Below are 25,745 nucleotides of genomic sequence, written 5' to 3' on the forward strand. Positions count from 1 at the left end.
GTGCTCTCTGCTGACACCTGTATGTCTGTCTCAGGAACTGTCCGGAGCATAAGAGGTTTGCTATGGGAATTTGTTCCTACTCTGGACAGTTCCCAAGACAGGTGTCATCAGAGAGCACTTAGACAGAAAAGAACAAAATCAACTTCAGCAGCTGATAAGTACTGGAAGGATTAAGATTTTTTAATAGAAGTAATGTACAAATCTGTTTAACTTTCTGGAGCCAGTTGAACATATTAAATATAAAAAGGTTTTTGCTTGGAATACCCCTTTAATAAAGCCTCAACACTAAGGATATCTAGTGATCTCAATTCAGTTTGCAAGAGTCACAAGGGAATTATTTGTTAGAAAGGTTGTGAAGTGCAGGGTAAAAATGTCCATGTAGGATAAACCTACATTAGGAAATTGTAAATGAAGGAATTTTCACCTATCCATTGGAAAGATTAAAAAAATGTTAGTTCACTCATGATCCAACCACTGCGTTACCAGAATAGGGGACCACAGGATTGCATCGAACAATCATGTGTCTGCCAATCTATTGCTCTGCTGGGAACAGCCAAACACTGTGCTCTGCTGTTTTGTTGGTACCATAGACCAGTGTTTCCCAACCAGGGAGCCTCGAGCCTTCGGCTGTCCGGGCATGCTGGGAGTTGTGGTTTTGCAACAGCTGGAGGCACCCTAGTTGGGAATCACTGCCATAGACATTGAAGGGCACATGCTCGACTACCGATTTATTTGAACTCCACTTAGGCACGATCTCGCAGATGGGGCAATGGAGGACTAGTGCCCCCCCCCATTCTGGCGATCAGTGAGAGACTAGAATTTAGCACTTATTCAATGAATAGGTGGTAAACGTTTAAGGCTGGAATACCCTTTTAAGGTTGCAGCTGCAAGTTATGAACATGTAAACGCACCCTAAGGATTGTCCACAAAGTATACACAGCATGTATAAGCCTGTGAACCTTAGGCTAATCATTAACATGTATTGTCTTATCCAATTTCCAATATAATCCATTTGGAGACATACAATTTGTGTTACATTAATTGTGTACTATTGTGTATAATGTATAACGCCAGGCAAAGCTAGAAAACACACTTTTTTGCCCAAGTTAAAAGGAAATCTGTCACCAGTGTCACCTGCACTAACCTGTCAGTACCAACAGAAAGTGCAGGTGACACTTATGACAACGGTTCTCACCTTGTCCCGTTCCGTGGAGGGGATCTTCGGTAATCTCCTCAGTTAGCTCTGCTCCGGGCACCCAACTTGGGGCACGGGCAGAGCTTACTGACCTCACCGTTGCTGTTCTCTCACAGCGGGACCCAGCAGGGAGCAACAGCGCTGACGTCACTAAGCTCCGCCTGTGCCCCAAACCACTGTTGCTCTTTGCAGGGTCTCACAGCAGCGATGACGTCAGTAAGCTCCGCCCATGGCCAAAGCCGGCTACCGGGACTGGAGCAAACATTGGAAATTACTGAAGATCCCTGCCACCGAACGGGACAAGATAAGTACCGTTGTCATCAGTGTCACCTGCACTGTCGGCACTGACAGGTTAGTGCAGGTAACAGATTTCCTTTAAGGTCTGTTTATAGGTATTTTAACAATTCCCAGTATAAAGAGTGGGGGAAAAAACAATGATCAGGGAATATTGTTAATCATTGAATAAAATTTGTTGGTTTAGCTCAAAAAGTGCCACCTCACCATAGAAAACCGGTTAAAAATTTTTTACGGCACAGTGACCTTTTAATTTTATACATAATATACACATACCTGGAAAAAATATGCCGAACAGAGAAGGTTTACATCAGCAGACTGACTTGTTTTCTCAGATGGCAAAACAACATCCAGACATCAAAAGTAACATGAACATATATTAATGCATTGTGCAAAACTCAATCTACGTGCAGCAACTTCTCTTCGGATCTAAAAATATTATTTTAAAGCAAATAATGTCTTCAAGCCCAATTCATTACTGCTTTTTTTTTCTTTTACTAATATGCTATATATATATAAAAATGTTTTATTATGCTTTTACATCATTTTATACTAATGTTTAATAACCCATTCATAGAGTAAATCTAAAATTTTACAATAATTTACAACCTAATACAGAAAACGTCTCTTTAAATACTGCAGTTCGTAAAGATGGTAAAGATCATGAAGACAGGATTAGTAATAGGTATTCACTAAATACAAATAAGACAAGAAACAAAAAGGTGTCTGGTATATGAGGGATGTCCTCTCTGGTTCTCTATACAGAAGTATTTAGTGATATAAACTTACACATTATGAACCTATAGCAGAGGGCTGAGGAGACAGTATTATGGAGACACTCAACTAGAGGAAACATTTCTTGCCGAGAATCTCAGTGATATGACGTCCAATTGAAAAGGACACTTTTCAGGCCCCTTAATGTGAACGTGTTAAATCTGTTTGACATAAAAAGCAACAATCATATAGTCATTATGAACAGAAAAGAGCTGCCCTGAGCCTATGAAATATTTTTAGTTTTTCCTTAGGCACAACAGATTTACATTACATTTGCGAACTACTTTACTGAAACAGAAGCATACACTCCATACAATACTTAAAGGGGTACTTTGGTGGAAAACAAATGTCCATAGCAAACCTCTCCTGCTCTGGACAGTTCCTGACATGGACAGAGGTGGCAGCAGAGAGCACTGTGGTCAGACAGAAAAGAAATCCAAAACTTCCTCTGTAGCATACAGCAGCTGATAAGTACTGGAAGGATTAATATTTTTAAATAGAAGTAGCTAAAGCGCAACTGTTACAAATTTGTACCCCCATAAACTAATCACAGGGTAACAAAGTTCTTTAGAATTCCTCTCCATGTACACCTTTTACTGCTTTCTAGCAGCTTTTATCAGGCAAAAAAAATGCTTTATAAGACATCCAGCAACAGTCGGATAGGCGGGGTTACGGCCCACGGCTGCCACTCCTATCTCCTGTATGTCATCGCTAGGACCGCTGTGTGATTGGTCCCAGTACATAGGCCCCTTTATTTTCCTTATCTGTGGTGGCGAACATACAAATGTATAAGTAAGTGCCCATTCTATTAGGTTACAGTGCCGTCACAGGGGGATAGTCTGCATAGTAAGCTGCAGAACATTACGCTGCGCACTGGGGCCGGGAGCGAGCGATCGCTATGAAAACTATGCGCCCGCAGCGCCGGTGATACTGGGGACATCAGGAGAGAGCGCTTAGTTCTCATAGCGATCGCTCGCTCCCGGCCCCAGTGCGCAGCGTGATGCTCTGCCACTTGCTATGCAGACTATCCCCCTGTGACGGCACTGTAACCTAATAGAACGGGCACTTGTTTTACTTATACATTTGTATGTTCGTCACCACAGATAAGGAAAATAAAGGGGCCTATGTGCTGGGACCAATCACACAGCGGTCCTAGCGATGACATACAGGAGATAGGAGTGGCGGCCCCGGGCCATAGCCCCGCCTATCCAGCTGTTGCTGGCCGTCTCAAAGCTTTTTTTAGCCTGATAAAAGCAGCTAGAAAGCAGTAAAAGGTATACATGGAGAGGAATTCTAAAGAACTTTGCTACCCTGCGATAAGTTTATGGGGGTACAAATTCATGACAGTTGCGCTTTAACAAATCTGTTTAACTTTCTTTCACAAGTTGATTTGAAAACATTTGTTTTCCACCGGCGTACCCCTTTAAAGCCTTTTGTGGCCTTCCTATGATAAATAGCATTTCCATGTATTCACTGTATTGTACTATGTCGATATATATTCACACACAACCATTATTGCAAAACTAATCCCACTTGATCTTTATTGGTTCCTCAAATATAGCTTCAATGGGGGAGATTTATCAAAACCTGTCCAGAGGAAAAGTTGCTGAGTTGCCCATAGAAACCAATCAGATTGCTTCTTTCATTTTGAAGAGGCCTTGTTGAAAAAGAAGCGATCTGATTGGTTGCTACGTGCAACTCAGAAACTTTTCTTCTGGACAGGTTTTGATGAATCTCCCCCAATTGGTTTAAAATTCTGTAATTTTTTTTTTTAGAGTTTATAAACCTATTGCAGATATTTATAAACAAGAATTTCTGACATTGATTTAAAGCTAGCTATGCACATACATGAAGGGTGTTGTGTGACCCCTTAAGAACGGTTTAGAATAGTGTCAAATTATATATATATAGTTCTTCCCTTACTGATCCCCTTGACACTCCCATTTTAAGATTTTCTAGGTCACCCTTGACACAGACCTGTAACTGCTGCAGCCAATTACTTGCTATAGGAGGTCACCACTGCTGCATCACAAGTCTGAGGCTGGAATTCCACTTGTTTAGTTTTTTTGGAAAAATGCCAAGAAAAACGCCAATTCTGCCGCATTGCGTTTTTTTCGGTCAAAAAACGCTGCGGACAGATGTTAGCTGTAATTCTTATTCCACTTGGTGTTTTTCACTTTGGCGTTTTTTTTTTTTTTTATCCTTTTGGCGTTTTTTCACTCTTTTCTTGCGTTTTTGAAATCATTGGTAATCGCAGCATGTTGAGCCACTGGCGTATTTTTTGTCAAAATCGTGGCGTTTTTCTCTCATAGAAGTCTATGGGAGTAAAAAAAACGCCAAGAAAAACGAAATGTGGGTTTTAACTTTGGCGTTTTTTCAGGCGGTTTTCTTTTTTTTGGACTATAGCGATCCAAAAAAGTGATGGAGATACCTTTTTTAATAAAATTTCATAGGGTACCATTAAAAAAAAAAAAAAAGATTCAGTAGTGAAGGAAAAAATTGTATCTAACGAAATGTATCTTTTTTATAACAAAATTTTTATTAATTTTTAAACAAGGATCAATTTGCGTGGGCGGGTGGGGACCTAAAGAGCAACCTAAAAATGTAGCCGACAATAATAAAAATGTAGTGTGTGTTTTTCACTTTCACATTTAAAAAAAATTTTTTTTAGGTAGTACACACTGTTCCATGATGGGAGTGGTAGTACCTGTACTATTTGACAGATCGCCCGTTGTGATCCTCCTGTATAATGCATAGATGCGGCCGGCCACTCTTCTCTGGTCCCCTGCACCAGAGACAGATGGTTCCAGCCAATCACAACTCTCTGTGGGAAATCGGAATGTGTATATATACACATCAGCGCAGGGGACCATAGGAGAGTGGCCGCATCTATACATTATACAGGAGGATCACAGCGGGTGTCAGTAGTGATACCTGCTGTGATCTTTCCTTAACTACAAGTACTACAGCTCCCAGCATGGAGCACATTCAATGCTGGGAGCTGTAATACCTGCATTAATAGACAGACCGCAGCGAGTGTCAGAAGTTACATTCGCTGCGATCTGTCTATTAATGCAGGTACTACAGCACCCAGAATGGAACAGAGTGTGCTCCATGTTGGGAGTAGTAGTACTTTCAGGTAAGAACAGATCACAGCGGGTATCACTACTGACACCAGCTGTGATCGTCCTCTCTATTGCAGAGATGGAGCGGCTGTATACAATCGCTCGCATCTCTGCTCTGTACTCCGGCCACTCATTGATGTTTCTCTCAGAGCTGTGATTGGCTGCAACCATCCGGCCAATCACAGCTCTGGGAGGGAAATATTAATGAGTGATGTTCTATTTACATCACTGGCCGGAGTACAGAGCAAATATGAGAGCGCTGTATAGAGCCACATCTCTGCTATATTATGGACGATCACATTGGGTGTCAGACCAACACCCGGAACGATATGTCTATTACTACAGGTACTACTACTCCCAGCATGGAACAGTCTGTTCCATGCTGGGAGTAGTAGTACTACCCAAAAAATGTAAAAAAATTGAGAAAAAAAAAGTGACACACACACACTTTATTAAAAAATAATAAAAATGTTGTTATAAAATTTCGTTTGATAACATTTTTTCCATCACTGCTGCATCCTTTTTTTTACCCAACAAATTTTGGGTACCAAAAAAAAAATTTATAAAACGCCAAAAAGGTGCTAAAAATGCAATTTCCACACAAATGAAAAAACGCCAGAAAAAAAATGCCAGACGCAGGACATTGCACTGGCGTTTTTTTCATGCGTTTTTTTTAATCCAAAAAAATCCTAGCCTGAGTCCAGAGGGACAAGGAACTACAGAGGGGGACCTGGAAAGTAGTTCTAAAACTAATTACAAGGCCATACATCCACTTTACATTTTGCCTGATAGATCTTACTGACAGTAATTTGGTAAACCTATAGTCAAGACCTAGGCTAGGTTCACACAGGTAAAAACCAGTAAAAGCAGCAAATCTTCCCATTGTAGTTTGCCCTGTCAGTGCCATTCCTGGTTTTGGATAAAAATACTGTCCAAAATAGTTACTTAGAATGTTTAACTGATCTGGAAGGGACATTACATATACACTGTATGTATATGATATAATGAAACCTATAGGTACAAACTATTCTGAAGAGGGATGCACTAGTGTATTTCCTAAATTCTCACTAATAATATAGGGAGAAACTGGTCTATGAGACGCTATTGTGATAGATTTACGCTAGCCTCAAACAGCCATGTTACAGCTGCAAAGTCTTACTGCAGCTGCAATTTCTGCCCAACTAAGCTCTGGATGGCCCAAATTAGAGATGAGCGAACTTACAGTAAATTCGATTCGTCACGAACTTCTCGGCTCGGCAGTTGATGACTTATCCTGCATAAATTAGTTCAGCTTTCAGGTGCTCCCGTGGGCTGGAAAAGGTGGATACAGTCCTAGGAGACTCTTTCCTAGGACTGTATCCACCTTTTCCAGCCCACCGGAGCACCGGAAAGCTGAACTAATTTATGCAGGAAAAGTCAGCAACCGCCGAGCTGAGAAATTCGTGACGAATCGAATTTACTGTAAGTTCGCTCATCTCTAGCCCAAATCAACAGCTATCAGTACAGGTCATCAGATTTGTGGATGGGCCGGGACGGCCCATCCACAAATCTCATGACCTGTACTGATAGCTGTTGGTTTGGGCCATCCAGAGCTTAGTTGGGCAGAAATTGCAGCTGCAGTAAGACTTTTAAAATATGGCGGCATTAGCGTACTGTGAACCTAGCCTTCTTAGAATATAGCATAGAGAAAGTATGCTGAAGTTATAGTCTAACCGATTTCCTATGTCCAGTGAACATTATCTATACATATCATTTTCATGTAATCAATAGGAGAAATTTCAGTGGAAAGAACAGAATAATATTGGAAGGCACAAAGCGAGTAAGGCTAGGGGGTATGCTCCAATCTGATGTGTATGCCCCATAGCAGAAATCCACAGCTGACCCTCTTTCTGCCATGGATGTACAGAGGGCTGTGCTTCAGTGCCACACAAACCCAGCCCAATTGTCATTTCATAGGGCAAAGGCTTGGCTACTTATTTCCAAGCTTGGTGCCAAAACTCTAAACAGAAACTTTCTGTTGCATGTGATATGGACTGGTAATAGATTTGACCGGGATTGCTACACTTAAAGGGGTACTCGGGTGGAAAACATTTTTTTTAAAATCAACTGGTGCCAGAAAGTTAAAACAGATTTTTAAATTACTTCTATTAAAAAATCTTAATCCTTCCAGTACTTATTAGCTGCTGAATACTACAGAGGGAATTCTTTTCTTTTTGGAACACAGAGCTCTCTGCAGATATCATGGTCACAGTGCTCTCTGCTGACATCTTTGTCCATTTTAGGAACTGTCCAGAGTAGGAGAAAATCCCCATAGCAAACATATGCTGCTCTGGTAAGTTCCTAAAATGGACAGAGGTGTCAACAGAGAGCACTGTGCTTGTGATTCAGCAGAGAGCTCTGTGTTCCAAAAAGAAAATCATTTCTTCTGTAGTATTCAGCAGCTAATAAGTAATGGAAGGATTATGATTTTTTAATAGAAGTAATTTACAAATCTGTTTAACTTTCTCTACCCCTTGAATACATCACAAAGTCTGTGTCAAATCCTAAGTGTTAACAAGCAAGCAAGCAAGCATCTACAGAGAGGGCTTAAAGGGGTACTCCGCTGCCCCAGCATTTGGAACATTTTGTTCCGAACGCTTGGAGCAGGCAGCGTGGGTCATGATGTCACGGCCACGCCCTCTCAATGCAAGTCTATGGGAGAGAGCATGCCACGCCCCCTCCCATAGATTGCATTGAGGGGGCGTGGCAGTGAGGTCACGACCCACGCGGCCCGCTCCAAGCGTTCTAAACGAAGGCCGGGTGCTGCACAGAGATCGTGGGGGTCCCCAGCGGTGGGACCTCCGTGATCAGACATCTTATTCCTTATCCTTTGGATAGGGGATAAGATGTCTACGTGCGGAGTAACCCTTTAAACCACAAACACACACTGATCATTACAGCTATGGTGGGAGACAATATCTACTGCAATGTATCTGTCCAAATGCCTGAACAATGGGAATCAGGGCACAACCCAATAGATTTAACATACACGGGGTGCATACCTATAGATTACTCATCTACTCAGCCTATGGAAAGATGTTTTTTTCTGATGAACAGTAGTAAATGCTGAGAAATATACCATGTAGCTGTACAAAATACAAGTTGCCCTGTGTGACCAGCACAGAGAATATATGATCCCGGAGCACATTGTACAATACATGTGGACTGTCTCAAACAGAAGCATGAAGGATGCCGTTTACAGAAAGAAAAATCCTTCAAAATAGCAACAGAAATCGCACCATTTACTCTGGTTAATATATATTCACAAGTCCAATGTGATATGGTTAAAAGCCAGCAAGGGAGCTTTTCCTACATAGAATATTTAACAGGACCTACAGATCAGTGCAACATATAAAAAGATAATATTTCGAAGTCTTGAAAAGGCACATTTCTATTCAACCATGAAGACTCAAACTTCATCCAAATTAAGGCATCATTCAAAATGGCCTCCAATATGAGCAGAGTCCGTATTTATACTTCATACAAAGAATTTTCTCTTCTGTTCAAAACGGGGTTTGCATGATTCGGGAAGGTGAGGGAGGGGAGGTGGAGGAGTTGTTCATTTTTGGGGAATTTGAGATTTGAAGTTCTTCAAGTTTCTTTATATAATCATCTCGTAAAGCCAGGAGCTCAACGTAACGCTGTTCCACTGGGTTTGGTTGCTATTGACAGAGGTAGGAAGAAAAGAATGTAGGTAAAATAAGTAACTTTGATGTGCCAATACTAAAAACTCTGCCTATAAATTGTATGACTATTCTAACTATCCATAAATGTGCTTTAACCCCTTAAGGACACGGCCCATTTTGGACTTGAGGCCAATTAGCATTTTTGTGCTTTCATATTTTTCTCCATGCCTTGTAACATCTACAGAACCATACAAGAGCTTGATTTCTGCACGACTATTTGTACTTTGTAATGACTCCTTTTATTTTACCATAAAATGTATGGCGAAAGTAATAATAATAAATATTTTTATTTGTTGGGGAGGGGACAGAAATTTTTTTTTTTTGCAACTGTTCTATTTATTCTGTGACTCAATATGAGTCAATTTATAGTTTTCTATTTACCTTTAAAAAAAAAAAATCTAACTTTGCCCTATTCTGCCCTTCTTACTTTTTTTTTTCTGCATTCAGAGTTGTATGAGGGTTAATTTTGTGTGTCATGAACTGTAGTTTATATCCGTAATGGCAAAAGTTTTGATGGGACTTTCTGATCACTTTTAATCTATTTTTTCTGATATATGGTTTGACCAAAATGAGCATTTCTGGTGTTTGCGGTTTCCTCACTTTTTCAAAGTTTACATGTTCACCATGTGACATAAACATATTTAATAGTTCAGACAATTCTGCATGCAGCAATACCAAATATTTTTTGGAAAATCGGAAAAGGGGGTTATTTAAAATTTTTATTAAGGGGGGGGGGAGGGTTTATTTGCAATCATTAGACTGCATTCACTGCACAATGCTATGCTGTACAGGGAGATCAGCGCCCTACTGATACAGCCTGGCTATGCTGTATCATAGGAGCAGTGATCCGGCGGCAGGAGGGTAAGGGGACCTCTGCCGTCATTTTAAACTCATGGACCCCTGCACTGTGGCGTTTTATTAAGCACCAACAACCCACGGTAACTGTATTTTCTTCTTCTAGACACAGTGATCGTCATGGACCAAGATGTCTAAAGGTTTAAAAACGGATAGTTGTCGTCACTTACCGTCTGTGAAGTGAACTTAGCTCCTGCCCCCGCTTCATAGAAACTTGAAAGCAATATATTGACAACAGCACAAACCTGCATCAGCAACTGCTTCATGCGGTGGTCAACATGCCTCCATTTATGAGGGGAGATAGACACCGTACAGATCACGGGGGTGCCAACCATGATCTAGCCATATGTTCACTTACCTAATCCCAATGAACAAATTAACTAAGGGTTGATAAATCTGGGCCAATGTCTGGGTGTGTCAGTAGTAGTTACCTTCTTATGCTCTCTGTCAGTTCTGTACCATCACATACTAAAGATTAACAATAAACAACAGATGATAACGTTTACCTGCTGTCTGATTCTTGTATTCCACCTAATATAATAGTTGACCCAGAGCTCCAGATGACGCATGCTTGCAACTGGGTATAAGACTCGATTCAACTCCTTGGTGTAAAAGGGATTTATGTACTTTGACTTGTCACTGTTTATCCAGGACCACAGGGACTGTGTTTTTTCTCTCAGTTTCTAAGATAAAAAAATAAAATTAAAAATCTTGTAGCTGAAGAGGACCTGACAACAAAAACATCTTCCTGCTTAATTTCCAACCACATTCGGACGATTAAGCAACTGTAAACATAACTTCAGGATGTAGTATTGGAACATGAAGAGTGCTGCCAGGACTTTGGGGCCCCCCGGGAATGGAACACAGGAGTACCGGCTCAGCTGTGGAATACCCTCAATACAACATGAGATAGACATGAAATCAGTGAGCGCCCATAGAGAGATTGATAAATATGGGAGAGAGACTAAAAGGTGCCGGATTTTTGTCTCCGACAGATAACCAGTCACATCTAATCTTTCATTTCTCAAATTGCTCTGGTAAAATAAAGGGGAGCTGTGATTGGTTGCTGAGAAATCAGGCACATTTGTGTCTCAGAGATTGGCAAATCCGGCCCATTATGTCTATGTCCCAGCTTTCTTTGTCATTACATTCGGAACCTATTCATACTTTTTCTACATGAATTGTTAAAGGGGAAATTCACCATAAATTATAAGCAGTTTTGAGCCATCCAAAGGGGAGGGAAGTGCCTCAGTTATGAAACCTGCATGACCAAGATAGACTTTGTTTATGGTCAATCATAAAGCTTTAAAAAGCAGGGTTATTGTTTCCTTTCTCCTAAATAACAAGGATGGTTATTTATCTGTTTCATAATAAAAATGATTTCAATGATCTCACTGGACTGACTGAATGGACTATTAAAAGTGGTTCTCCACTTTGGAAAGGTCCTACTTATTCAAGAGGTCAATTGACAATAAGCTGCACGCATGGTGTCCTCCAGCTGTGACCCTCCGAGATCAGCTATAATCTGTTAGGAAACATGGCAGTAAGTGATCAATTTCTCTGCAGCGCCATGACAGGAAATAAAATAGGATGTGTGTGTATTGCAGGACTTGAGATGCTCAGTGCTCTGGTCAAAAGCAAAAGGATTCTTAACATGTCAACCCCTCTATTAATGGTCTATTCACACGTACAGTATTCTACGCAGATTTGATGCGCAGAGTTGATGCACAATATTTTCTGCTGCAGATTTCAATGTAAATTGAACAACAGTTTGAAATCCTGCGCATCAACTCTACACAGAATACTGTACGTGTGCATAGACCCTAAAAAACCCAAAAACGTATCCCTTATCCACTGGGCCCCCTGCCCCCTTCATATATCTCTATGGGAGAGCTTTTTCGGCTATTTTCAGCTCTCCCATAGAGATATATGGAGGGGGTGTGTCGGCCGTTGCGACGTTCCATTCCCGGGGAGAGCCAGGGCTCGTACAGGAGATTGTGGGGGGTCCCAGTGATCTTATCCCCTATACTGCAGATAGAGGATACGTTTTTGGGCATGATACTTCTCCTTTAACTCAGAAATTTCTATCCATAAATATTATGACGGGTTTTGTAAACCAGAGAACCACTTAAAAGCTTCACTTTTTATGTATGTAGTAATAAAGGTTACTCTTCTGTCCAAACTATTAGATAGTAGTTAGAGACTCGTTGTAGGTGGTTTAATTGATTTTAAGGTTTCTCTGAAGTAACCAACTAGTATTCTACTATGTACAAATGAGGGGCAAGAAGTATGAAATAGCTGTTTACAGATGGGTACTTCTTACTTTGAGAAAAATTTGGTTTAACTGATAATCCCTAGTTCTGATTTAAGGTTCCTTTATGGCTCAGACATAGATCTGCAAGGTATCTAGCTCCAATAAGCTGAGAGCTCATTTATAATGTGATACTCCAGCACAAAAAAGTATCCAGACCAATAAAGAATTGCCTTCCAAAGTAATTTTCATTAAACTTGTAAATTATTTTGCACTGGTAAATATACACAACAGAAAGCTTGAAGATTATTATGGGAAACAGTAGAAAAATATAGTGGCACTCACCATATTCCATTCAAACATTCTTTAACTTTATTTCCACATACGTTCAATTAAAACATCAGGTTAGGACGTGGCTAGAGGCCACTAACGTTTTTATTAAATGTATGTGGAAATAAAGCAAAAAATATTTAACGCATAATGGTGAGTGCCACTTAATTTTTTTTCTGATGTTTCCCATAATATATTAATCCTTGGAAAGTAGAGCACCAACCGAACCTATTAATGTGGTCTGTATAGCCGTGTGTTATCTTTTTGTTTGGAGCATACTTGGATTAGCAGTGGCAGAGTTTTGTTTTTTGTTTAATCAGTTGCAGAAAGCTTAAAGGACAACTGTAGTGGTCAAAAATCCCTGCCCAAATGTTCCCCAAACAAAAGTTATACAATTCAGTCAATTAGTTCTATTTACCTATATGCAGCCGCTTCTGAGATATTAGAGTTGCCAGCATAGCCCAGTAGTCCTGCGGCCGTCCCCTATTCATTATATTGCAGCCGCCATCTTGGGGACGGAGATCTCTTCCTCCCAGCAGTGTTTGTGCTCCCCCTAGCCTCCGTTGGGTCCTCCCTGCTTATGCATATGCATGAGTGGGTGCTTTCTGAGGCAGCCATAGGCTCAGCCTCAGAAACGTCCCTATCTGTAAGATTCAAGCAGGGGGAGAATGAGGACGTCCACAGCTCCTTCCCCTCCCCTGCTCTGTCTACACAGGACCTCACTTATCACGGGGAGGTTTCAAGTTTTCACGGGGGAACCACAGAGCGGGAAGGGGGGGGGGGGGGGGGGAAGACGTGTGTGTGAAGGAGACATATTACACTGCAGGAGCTGGTGGTGTATAGACTACAGGGAATAAATATCATAAATATCATACCGGGGATGATTCTGTGTGTGTGTGTGGGGGGGGGGGGGGGGGGGGGACTACTGAATGACATGCTGGGAGTTGTAGTCCCTGATGTGTGTGTGTATGCCAGTGTTTCCCAACCAGGGAATGCTGGGAGTAGTAGTTTTGCAACATCTGGAGGCACCCTGGTTGGCAAACACTGGTGTATTAACTACAACTCCCAGGAGACTACTGAGATACAATAGAGGTGTTGGTGAACTACAACCCCAAGGAGACTACAGAGATACAATAGAGGTGTTGGTGAACTACAACCCGCAGGAAACTACAGAGATACAATAGAGGTGTTGGTGAACTACAACTCCCAGGAGACTACAGAGATACAATAGAGGTGTTGGTGAACTACAACTCCCAGGAAACTACAGAGATACAATATAGGTGTTTGTGAACTACAACCCCCAGGAGACTACAGAGATACAATAGAGGTGTTGGTGAACTACAACTCCCAGGAGACTACAGAGATACAATATAGGTGTTTGTGAACTACAAATCCCAGGAGACTACAGAGATACAATATAGGTGTTTGTGAACTACAAATCCCAGGAGACTACAGAGATACAATATAGGTGTTGGTGAACTACAAATCCCAGGAGACTACAGAGATACAATATAGGTGTTGGTGAACTACAAATCCCAGGAGACTACTGAGATACAATAGAGGTGTTGGTGAACTACAACCCCCAGGAGACTAGAGATACAATAGAGGTGTTGGTGAACTACAAATCCCAGGAGACTACTGAGATACAATATAGGTGTTGGTGAACTACAACTCCCAGGAGACTACTGATACAATAGAGGTGTTTGTTAACTACAACCCCCAGGAGACTACTGAGATACAATAGAGGTGTTGGTGAACTACAACTGCCAGGAGACGACTGATACAATAGAGGTGTTTGTGAACTAAAAATCCCAGGAGACTACCGAGATACAATAGAGGTGTTGGTGAACTACAATTCCCAGGAGACTACTTGTGTGATTGAGTGTATACAGGAGAGCCGAGTGTGATTGTGTGTATACAGCAGAGCCAAGTGTGTGATCCAGTGTATACAGCAGAGCCTTTGCTCTGCTGTATACACTCGATCACACACTCAGCTCTGCTGTATACACACGATCACACACTCGGCTCTGCTGTATGCACCCGATCACACACTCGGCTCTGCTGTATACACACAATCACACACTCGGCTCTGCTGTATACACACAATCACACACTCCGCTCTGCTGTATACATATGATCACACACTCGGCTCTGCTTTATACACTCGATCACACACCCAGCTCTGCTGTATACACTGGATCACACATGCTGAGATTTGTAGTCTTGCAACAGCTGGAGGCACCGCTGCAAATCCAAGCATGCACGAACAGCAGAAAGCTGACAGGGCATGCTGGGATTTGTAGTCTTGCAACAGCTGGAGTCACCTCTACAACTCCAAGCATGCACATACAGCAGAAAGTTGTCAGGGCATGCTGGGATGTGTAGTCTTGCAACAGCTGGAGGCACCACTGCAACTCCAAGCATGCATGAACAGCAGAAAGCCGTCAGGGCATGCTGGGATGTGTAGTCTTGCAACAGCTGGAGTCACTTCTGCAACTCCAAGCATGCACATACAGCAGAAAGCTGACAGGGCATGCTGGGATTTGTAGTCTTGCAACAGCTGGAGGCACCACTGGAATTCCCAGCATGCCTGAACAGCATAAAAAAAACTGGTCATGCTTGGAGTTGTAGTTGTGAAAAAGATGGAGGGACCCCTATCAGGACAGTTTTATAGACAAACAATTATGTTTTTTACCATTTTTACTTTTAATATCCACTTTCCAGTGCCGACACTGCTGATTCTAGCTATGCAGACTGTGTCTACAGTGAGCATGGAGGCAGCCTGCTTCATCACTGGACAGGAGCCAGCATGGGGAGGGGGAGATGAGCAGAAGGGGAGGGTATATGCATAGGGGAGGGAGATGTGGGCGTTACAATATAATTTGCTTGGGGGATAGAACAGGGGGAGGGCAGCAGCTTACAGGAAGTAAGCAAAAGGCATGATGGGAGATGTAGTTTTACTTTCACTTCTCAGTAATTTGTGTGCTGATAACGGGAGAACGGCTGGGCCAATTTTGATGGGGAGACATCGTTGGAAAGGTCTTTCAAAGACCTATTATATGAGGTAAAAAAAAGTTTTTTTGCCCAGCACTGCAGATGTCCTTTAAAGATACTTGCCTCTTTTTCCCTCACGGACTCACAGTTATACAAAAAAGAGCCAAATCGGCAGCTGTAGAGATGATCCAGAATAGTGATCAGAAAGTGCTCATTTAACTCAAACGCTGTTGGAAACTAAGAGGGGGGGGGGAGAAAAAAAGCACATATGTTACATAAGAAACATAAATGGCTGCTGAATGTAGATGGGCACAGATGTAAATTATACCTGTTTAGACATTTGCCACACACAGTCAATGAACTGAACGAAAATTGGAGATCTGTCGGCATCAGTGTGATTCTTGTCACCATGTCCGATTCTCTGGAATAAAAAATAACAGTTTACACTAATTTAAGTCTACCTTTCTAGGAAAACGGAAAAAAACAAAAAACAAACAAAGACCAAAGACAAAAAACAAACAAACTGTAAAAGTGGCAAAGTAACTGCAACACATGTAACATTTATCACTTAGGGTGCATTCACACCAAGTTTATGAGACCCGGCTGCCAGACTCGGCTGGGAAATTTCAAAACTTGGACCGGCACCAAATCTCATACATATAAATGAGCCGACCGGAGTTACTATCTGATTCCGGTCGGCTCATTTAAATAAATGAGATTCGCTGGGTCCAGCAGCCGGATCTCATAAACGTGGTATGAGAATGCTAACTCCCATAAGGAATGAGGTGGCTGCCAGCTGACGCATCCAGTAGAGTGAAAGAAGAAGTTGCTGTGCATATCAGCTTCTCTCTCTCCAATCACTTCCCTCATTCTCCATTTATTTCTATGAAAATAGCTGAACATACCTGTTCTCACCATAACTTTTATCTAAGAGCCGAGGAACATGCTCTCGAATCATCCAAAGTGCAAGAAAAAGTGCAAAACGTGTTACACTAAAAAAACGTGTAAAAAGGATGTGGTCTATCGCAAGCCCTTCTCCGACAGGAGAGAGGCCCCCCCCCAACAAAACCTACCCTTTGCCTCCAGACCAAAAGTTATCTGCGAGGTTCCAGGTTCGATGACCCGTTTCGCCGAAGCTACTAAGGGACCACAAATGCTCCTGGCATGCAGGAGTACCCAGGGTTTTTGCAGGGAGGTGCCACACACACACCTTCCCTAGATCACTAGGAGGGACACCCAGAAGGGCTACCGCATCCTAACAATGCTGTGAACACACAACACGACACTGTGACAAAAATAAATAAGTGAATGTGTGCAGGCACACTGCCCAGACATACGGCAGGATCTATAAAAATTTCTCTGATCCTAGCCAGAAGGCCGGGAATCAAGAGGTGAGTGCCACAAGGTGAATAGGTCATGGTGCCAGTACACCAAGTGAGTTTTGGCACCTCGGGGTCACCACTCCCCAAGGCACTAAAGTACCTTGGCTCTAGATCCTCTCAGCCTCATGGCGAGACCCGGAGGGAACAGGTCACATCGGGGCCGCCGTCGAGCTGATTCCTCAGAACCAGCCTAGGAACACCCTGGTACACCTGCCCCTTCCATGCAGCACCCATCCCCACCAACCCAATACCGGCATTTCGGGCCACCGGCATGAACTGATAAGAACAGATACTACACCTGATCTTCGCCAAAAGGCCGACCATAACTCCAATAGAAGAGAATCGGTGAGAGACATGCACAGCCTCTCTCCATTAATTCTCTGTCTGGATGTGGCAGCTACTTCTCATGCAAGCGGAGAATTAGAGGACTCTCGTTCTTGACATAGGATCAGGTCCTCCCATGTATAACATATATTATGCTATACATTTCTAAGAACAGAACACTCCCTTTTGTCCAAAAGTGAATGCCCAGCATGCATCTGCATGCAAAGAGATTTGCCAGTTATTACAACAGACGCTAGCAATAAATGTGGACAGCATATGGATTATAAACACATGAAAATAAAAGAAAGCTTTTCATTTTTTTGTTTTATACACATTAAATGAACAATTTTCAGAGCATAAGAGCCAGCACTTACCATGTAGACCAGTGTCTTCCAACCAGGGTGCCTCCAGCTGGGAGTTGTAATTTTGCAACAGCTGGAGGCACCCTGGTTGGGAAACACTGATATAAACTCTACTCCGCTTCCCCCCCTACCCATACTATCTCTGCTATAAAGAGAAAATTCTACGATCTGCCCATATAACATCACAGAAGACTATGCCAAGTGCTCTGAGGTATATCTGGGGTTTGGGTATGATTTTGGGTGTAAATATTGCATGATTAGTGATTTAATATCAGGCATACAAATAATTGGGTACTGTAGTAGGGATCGACTGATTATCGGTATGGCCGATATTATCGGCCGATAACCACGATTATGGGCATTATCGGTATCGGCAATTACCTTGACTATAAGCCGATAATGCCCCACCGCACCGCAAAAGCCACTGCAGTGCATTGATTTAAAGCACCCGCTTTAAATCAATGATCTGCAGCGGTGTTGCGGGGGGATAAATAGCCGATAACTTATACCGGAATATCGGTATAAGTTATCGGCTATCGGCCCTAACCTCCACAGATTATCGGTATCGGCCCTAAAAAACCGATATCGGTCGATCCCTATACTGTAGTACTAGTAGGGAGATGTAGGTATGGGGTGGGTGCAGGTCTAGTAAATTAGACCAAGCAGAAAAATCTGACAGAGTTCCACATGAGAAAAAGGTCATAAACCTCTTCGAACCCTCTGAGAATGTGGGCAATGTCATCAATACCTCTAGACTTTGAGTGTGAACGCCCCATATTTTTCTGAAATCTTTTTATTTCCAAAAGAAGGGCATTGTAAGAATTTGTGAAAGATAAATATTTAAAAGTGAATGTATAACATTCCCAGCCTCTCCAGGTTTTACAGAATGTACAGACTGAAAAGGTTTCTGCACCATAATTCCTTTTCTTGTGATCTTTATGCATATACACATTACAAATAATGTATATTTTGGAGAGCTAAAACAACATGAACATAAATGGTTTTGAATTTTTGTTTAAAGGACTTTATCCTTAAAGTGCTTTATCCAAAGTTTCATGGTTTTCTCCATTAACAAAAGTAAGAAATATTTTGGATATCACACGAACCATAATAAATAAAGTGGGACTTACTGCTCTCCATATACAGTCATGGTTTTAAATGTTGGCACCACTGACATTTTTCTAGAACATGAAGTATTTCTCACAGAAAAGGATTGCATTAACACATGTTTTGCTACACACATGTTTATTGTCATTGTGTGTATTGGAACTAAACCAAAAAAGGGAGGAAAAAAAGCAAATTGGACATAATGTCACACCAAACTCCAAAAATGGGCTGGACAAAATTATTGGCACCCTTAACTTAATATTTGGTTGCACAGTTGCTTCCTTAAACCATCAATAAGGTTCTTACACCTCTCAGCCGGAATGTTGGACCACTCTTCCTTTACAAACTGCTCCAGGTCTCTTATTGGAGGGCACCTTTTCCCAACAGCAATTTTAAGATCTCTCCACAGGTGTTCAATGAGATTTAGATCTGGATTCATTGGTGGCCACTTCAGAACTCTCCAGCGCTTTGTTGCCATACATTTCTAGATGCTTTTTGATGTATGTTTGGGGTCATTGTCCTGCTGGAAGACCCAAGATCTCGGAACCAAACCCAGCTTTCTGACATTGGACTGTACAGTGGGACCCAAAATCCGTTGGTAATCCTCAGATTTCATGATGGCTTGTACACATTCAAGGCACCCAGTGCCAGAGGCAGCAAAACAACCCCAAAACATCATTGACCTCCACCATATTTCACTGTAGGTGCTGTGTTCTTTTCTTTGTAGGCCTCATTCCGTTTTCGGTAAACAGTAGAATGATGTGCTTTACCAAAAAGCTCTATCTTGGTCTCAACTGTCCACAAGATGTTTTCCCAGAAGGATTTTGGCTTACTCAAGTTCATTTTGGCAAAATGTAGTCTTGCTTTTTTATGTCTGTGTCAGCAGTGGGGTCCTCCTGGGTCTCCTGCCATAGCGTATCATTTCATTTAAATGTTGATGGATAGTTTGTGCTGATACTGATGCTCCCTGAGCCTGTAGGACAGCTTGAATATCTTTGGAACTTGTTTGGGGCTGCTTATCCACCATCCGGACTATCGTGCGTTGACACCTTTTATCAATTTTTCTCTTCAGTCCACGCCCAGGGAGATTAGCTACAGTGCCATGGGTTGCAAACTTCTTGATAATGTTGTGCACTATGGACAAGGGCAAATCTAGATCTCTGGAGATGGACTTGTAACCTTGAGATTGTTATTTTTCCACAATTTTGGTTCTCAAGTCCTCAGACAGTTCTCTTCTCTTTCTGTTGTCCACACACAGACACATAATGCAAAGATTAAGTGAACATCTCTCCTTTTTATCAGCTTTCAGGTGTGATTTTTATTTTGCCCACACCTGTTTCTTGCCGCAGGTGAGATCATCACATGCTTGAAACAAGCTAATTTTTCCACAATTTTGAAGGGGTGCCAATAATTTTGTCCAGCCCATTTTTGGAGTTTGGTGTGACATTATGTCCAATTTGGTATTTTTTCCTCCTTTTTTGGTTTAGTTCCAATACACACAAAGGGAATAAAACATGTGTATAGCAAAACATGTGTTACTGCAATCCTTTTCTGTGAGAAACACTTCATTTTCTAGAAAAATGTCAGAGGTGCCATCATTTACGGCCATGACTGGGAAAGTATGTTTCTCCATTCTCTGTGGTTAGGATCTGAATAGTACTGGACTACTGAGAGCACTACTGCATGGGGCTAGGCCCTGCATTGTTTCTGTTCCATCACTACCAGATCAATACCACAGTTTACAGACGGCTCCGTCCTCCACCAATTAGGTATGACAAAATATGCCGACCTGAAACTCCCTCAATTGCAATATGACCTCAAAACACAGACAGAATTTGACGGAATTTCTGAGCGCAATCTGGTGGAAAAATGCAGTTCAGGAATTCCGATGCAGCAGCCTCTCATGGTTTTCAAATGGATTTTGCTGCAACATGCACATGGCATAATTTTTGTGGTGGAAACTTCAAAGCAGAATCCATTTGGACATGCATTGCTGTCAATGGAGACGGCACATGCCCGAGCAGTCCTGGCTCCGAGTTAATTGGGTATAAATGAACTTTTCTGGGCAGATATTCTGCTCTTTAAACGGGCCCTTACACTATGCCCCAACAGACCTCCCAGGATCATCTGTTTCTCAAAGTTAACTAAACTCTTCTGGGGTGCACTTACCTTCCGCCTTTTTTCTCCTCGCCCTTATAACTTCTCTATATTCCTCTCTTTCCTTTCGGTTGTCTTTCAGCTCTCCTCCTACTGACCTTTACGTCAGCAGTGGCTAGGTTCACATTGCCATTTGCATCTGACTGGTTAACGGTCCAATCAGCTTTTTTCCTTTTTTTTTTTTTACTTGAGCTGATCGGACCCTGAAAAGGGTCGGATGCAAACTGCTACTGTCAGGTCCAAACAGATCCATTCACTTGCATGGGGCTCGTCAATGATCCGGTAATAATACAGGAATTTAGCAGAGAAAAAAAATAGTGCTTGCACAGTTTTTTTCTCCGCTAAACTTGACAGAATTGCTGGCTGAGCTTCACCTAACGGCAGTGTGAATGAGGCCTAAGTTGAAGTGAGGCCCATCTGTATAGATCATCTTATACTTTGTTTTATTCAGAATACTGTTAAACTCTTCATGCAGCAAACTTCTACTTTTGTTACAAATGTTTTTTTCTATTATGTGTTTGGGTACATAACATTAAACCGTGGCGACGTTATTACCCCCTTTTCTTCAAAGAGATTTTTTAATCTTTTGTATTTATTTATTTTCATCCTCGCCTCTCACTGCACCCTACAGTCCCTCAGCCCACGAATAGCTTATCAACTTTTTAAGAGGTAGCCTCAGCACAACTCAACTCTGGATCAGAATTCTCCTGGCTAGGTTTACCCTATTCAGACTGAACCACTGTTGACAATTTGCCCACACCTATCCCCTAACCTCCACCATGTTTTTTTTTTCATAACAGTAAGTATTCTTTCAATTTATTTAATATTTACAGTTTCAATATTTACATCTTGCTTTGGATTCATTGGACTGACAAGTGTCCTGGGTCATTAGTATGCACTTTAGTTGCACTTATTTGTAACAAGTGTAACACCCCTCTGTAGCAGTTTGTGCTCATGTAATTTATTAGAAAATTTTAATGTTTCTATACCTACCGATGAAAACTTATGCCCAAAACTAATCCACTCCTTTTGTACCAACACTTCAAAGCCTTCTACCGTCCTATAGTAGCTGTCCAGCATCAGCATGGCCAGAGACGTCAGCTGGGCGGTTCGATCCCAGCCATCACTGCAATGCACAACCACAGAACTTTTTCCAGAGGCCACTTTATCTGCTACTTGTATGGCTCCTGTTAAGACCAGCTGGAGAGATTAAAAGAGGAAAATGTCAAGTACCAGCCAACATTGTCACAATCACATCTACAAAAAAGGACTACCATGTGAAATATACATTGAACACAAACATCATAAATGTACTTTTACTATCCAATGTTGCCTCTTATTGCCTCTCATTTCTATCTTTAGCACTACATTTAAGTTTTATCTACCTTACCTTAATGTGTTCTAACCAGTGCGTAGATTCCAAGCTGGATAGCCAGTGAGATTCCTCGACGTTTGGAAATACAATATCTTTCAGTTTTTTCAGAGATTCTCTCATTACATGAATGTTATGGATATCTAGAAAGACAAGTTCTGCAAAGGGATATGCATCCTCGCTCTCATAGCCTCCTCCTGTTGCCTGCAGAAAGAACAAGTAAAACACAGGATATGTTCCATTCTGTTATTGTAACCATTTACAAGATATTTTTTCATGACTTATTAACAATAATCGTAGTAACGAAATCCCAAAATCCACTATTACCTATGTGTGACCTTTTCTAGGCTACCTTATACATGTACACTGGATGGAAGGAAAAGACGCTTATTGGAGATATGCTTGAATACTATTCTATGAGCCAGTCCCCATCCAGTCCATTTGTCTGTTGCTGTCCCTTTGTAGGTGACTGTGCTGCTGTGCAGAAACAATTAATGGTGTCGACATGGCACTGCTGTCCCTTCATTCTCAGAATTGGTGCAGATGTCAGAGGTTGCACCCCTATGATCACCAAGTGAATGCATACCCTGGTAATAAGAAATACCCCTAAAACATTGCATAGCACCTCAAACCTATGTCACAACCTGCTCCAGACAGAAGCCTCCAGTCCTTCATGTGCTTTCTTAGGGTGCGTTCACAGGGCCGTCTGTCCCCGTTTAGTGCCCCCCCCCCCCCGTTTAGGTTCCGCTGTTGCTACTTGATGTCAATGGGATTTTTATTTTTTTTTACAATCCTTTTACATCCGTCTGTGCTCATTTCCTTTTTTTTTTTACGGGAGAAAAGACTGCATGAAGTATTTTTTTTAGCCCGTCAAAAAAAACGGAAGAAAAAACAGCTACAGTAAATTTTATATTGAAGTCTATGGAAAATGGATGAGCCTTTAATGTCATCCGTTTGCATCCACTTTTTGATCTGTTTTTTTTTTTTTCTCACATGCTCAGAACAAAAAAAAAAAAAATGGATAACATCCGTTTGCATCCATTATTGTCCATTTTTTTTTAAAGTCTGTTTTTATTTTTGATGGGAGAAGAACGTGACCGGTCTAGACGGCCGTGTGAATGCAGCCTTAATTGTTTTTACAAAAAATTTTAAGAATTGATACATATATTGCAACATTGAAACTCTTCCCTCACAGGTTTTTCTAGAAAAAATAACATAGGGGAAAAAAAAAGTATTAAAATTATCTTAGGGGAAAACACAGCAAAAGGTTTACAGGTAATAGAAAAAGTAACTTTGCACTCACCACGGAGGTTTTCAAATCTGGGTTTATTCGTAAATACGAAGTGATATACAGTCAAAGCAGGTTGAAGGGAAAGGAAGGGGAGCAGACATCAGCTCCGTGGAGCTGGTTGAGTGCAAAGAATCGTTTCGCAGTGAAACTGCTTGATCACTCTACCATGCTGGTAGCGTGATCAAGCAGTTTCACTGTGAAAAGATTCGTTGCACTCAGCCAGCTCCACGGAGCTGATGTCTGCTCCCTTCCCTCCAACCTGCTTTGACTGTATAGCACTTCGTATTTACGAATAAACCCGGATTTGAAAACCTCCATGCTGTGTCTTGTGGTGAGTGCAACGTTACTTTTTCTATTACCTGTACACCACATATAGCTTTTCACTTCGTTAGCACCTCCACTCTTGCCGACACACCTGGTCCCCCGCAGTGCGGGCTTTGGACATTGTTCTAATTATTTTGAAGGCTTTCTGGTGCCGGTTGGCTTGTTTCTATACAGCCGTATACAGCAAAAGGTTTGCTACATATGGTATGTTTTCATACTTTATGATGGATTTGTGCCATTTTTCTGCCATATATAATTTGATATACGAACACCAGTTACAGTCTCTCATGTTTTCTTACATTATGGCTTCACTGAGAATATTTTAGTCTGCGCCAACAAAAATGTCATTTTGTATGCTTCCTATTGGAAGCAATATTTTCTTGTATTTATGTGCATCTTGGCAGAGGAGAAACTGGTAAATACAGTTCATACAGGTGAGATTGGCAAATGCTCCATTAGATTTTATTTTTACTAGAGGCGCTGTACTAGATAGGTTTATACACTGAGAAACCAGGTAATAATAGAAATTGTGCCGTTTTGCTTGAGGGAAATTATTGCTATTCTAATAGAACAGGTTACACATGACCGCTCTTTAAGAGGTTCATATACTCCCTCAACAGCCAACAGTGCCACGTACATGAACGCTCATTCATCACATGTTCCACATGGCAGAAATTCTCCACTGTGGATCTCAATGTAAATCTGTCACCATGGATTTTACCTCTAGAGGTGAAATCTATGAAAAATAGCTTCAAATCTGAAAGTGAAGAGTATGCTTATGTTTCCCCAGCATGGGGATAAGATTTACAAATCTCATCCACGGCTTGCCACCACTGCCCACTGCAGATTTTACCTGTGTAAATCTGCAGCTGCAAACTTTAGCCAACTTTTATCATTAACATATATAGAGAGCGGTTGTAATATTTTAACAAGGCCCCTCACCTTGTTGGCCACAGCATTTACATTTGGCCTGGCATCATAAATGGTCAGTTTTGAGGTTTGGTTATTGGCATCCTTGATGATCTCTAGGTAGCGCTCATCGTCTTTATTCCGCTTGCCGCTCATACCCACTAATGGCTGACTGCACCTTGTGATGACGTGCTGATTTTCTGGATGTATCCATGACAAAACCTGCAGTGGAAAGACCTTTATTATTCGGAGAGCAAGAGAGATTATAACTAAGATAAGACCATATAACAGCAAAAAAGGAAAAGAGAGATTCATACATAATTTAATAACATACAAGAATAAAGACATTCATGCAAGTTTCTAGAAGGAAAGCCTGTCATAAGGAATGTTTCATTTCATGTCCACATACTACTGGAATGGACCCCGGGAGAAAGGAAAAGTCAGGTAGTTTTGCCCCTTTTCTATTTTAGGAGCTTGTTCTGATGTTAGTGAAAAAATAAGGAAGAACAGATTCCAGTCCCACTAATATGAACAGAGGCCAAGCAGTAGAGATGAGTGAATTTACAGCACAAATTTGGAGGGACAGGGTCAGTCTGCTTGGACCCCTGCTGCTCCCAAGGACGATGACAAAAATGTCCCCAGAATGAAAAGACAATTTTGTTCCTATTCTTGGAATCAGTAAGGGGCCCAGTCGGACTCCCACCAATTAATTTGGTATTTCATATCCTATTCAAAGGGGATAACTAGAGAAGATTTATTTTTTAAATAGGTTTATTTTGTCCAGAAAAAGTAAATAAATAAATGATTTTAGTAGCTCACCTTAGGGCCACGATGTCTGCATAAAGAGTGCTCAGGAATGGAGACTGGTTGTGTGGTACTATTGAACTATTGAATATATCTAGCACCTCCAGAAAAATGAGGTAACACTTTTCCAGATACATTAGAGTATGAACACAAATACAAGTAAAATAAGT

At 41.5% G+C, this 25,745-nt stretch overlaps 1 protein-coding gene across 3 annotated transcripts in view; it reads right to left on the reverse strand.

The window, feature by feature from the left end:
* Positions 1-7,864: 7,864 nt before the first annotated feature.
* Positions 7,865-25,745, reverse strand: part of MTM1 (myotubularin 1) — a 141,785-nt gene continuing 123,904 nt past the window's right edge. For all 3 annotated transcript variants that reach the window (XM_056539463.1, XM_056539464.1, XM_056539465.1), the window contains 7 exons: positions 24,805-24,993; positions 22,266-22,451; positions 21,869-22,075; positions 15,872-15,964; positions 15,667-15,780; positions 10,475-10,651; positions 7,865-9,089 (listed from right to left, as the gene is read on the reverse strand). In XM_056539463.1, coding sequence (XP_056395438.1) covers positions 8,931-9,089; positions 10,475-10,651; positions 15,667-15,780; positions 15,872-15,964; positions 21,869-22,075; positions 22,266-22,451; positions 24,805-24,993 — 1,125 coding nt within the window. In that variant the 3' untranslated portion in view covers positions 7,865-8,930. The remainder of the gene's footprint in view (positions 9,090-10,474; positions 10,652-15,666; positions 15,781-15,871; positions 15,965-21,868; positions 22,076-22,265; positions 22,452-24,804; positions 24,994-25,745) is intronic.

This window comes from Hyla sarda, chromosome 9 (assembly GCF_029499605.1).
Source record: "Hyla sarda isolate aHylSar1 chromosome 9, aHylSar1.hap1, whole genome shotgun sequence".
In the NCBI taxonomy this organism is placed as follows: domain Eukaryota; kingdom Metazoa; phylum Chordata; class Amphibia; order Anura; family Hylidae; genus Hyla; species Hyla sarda.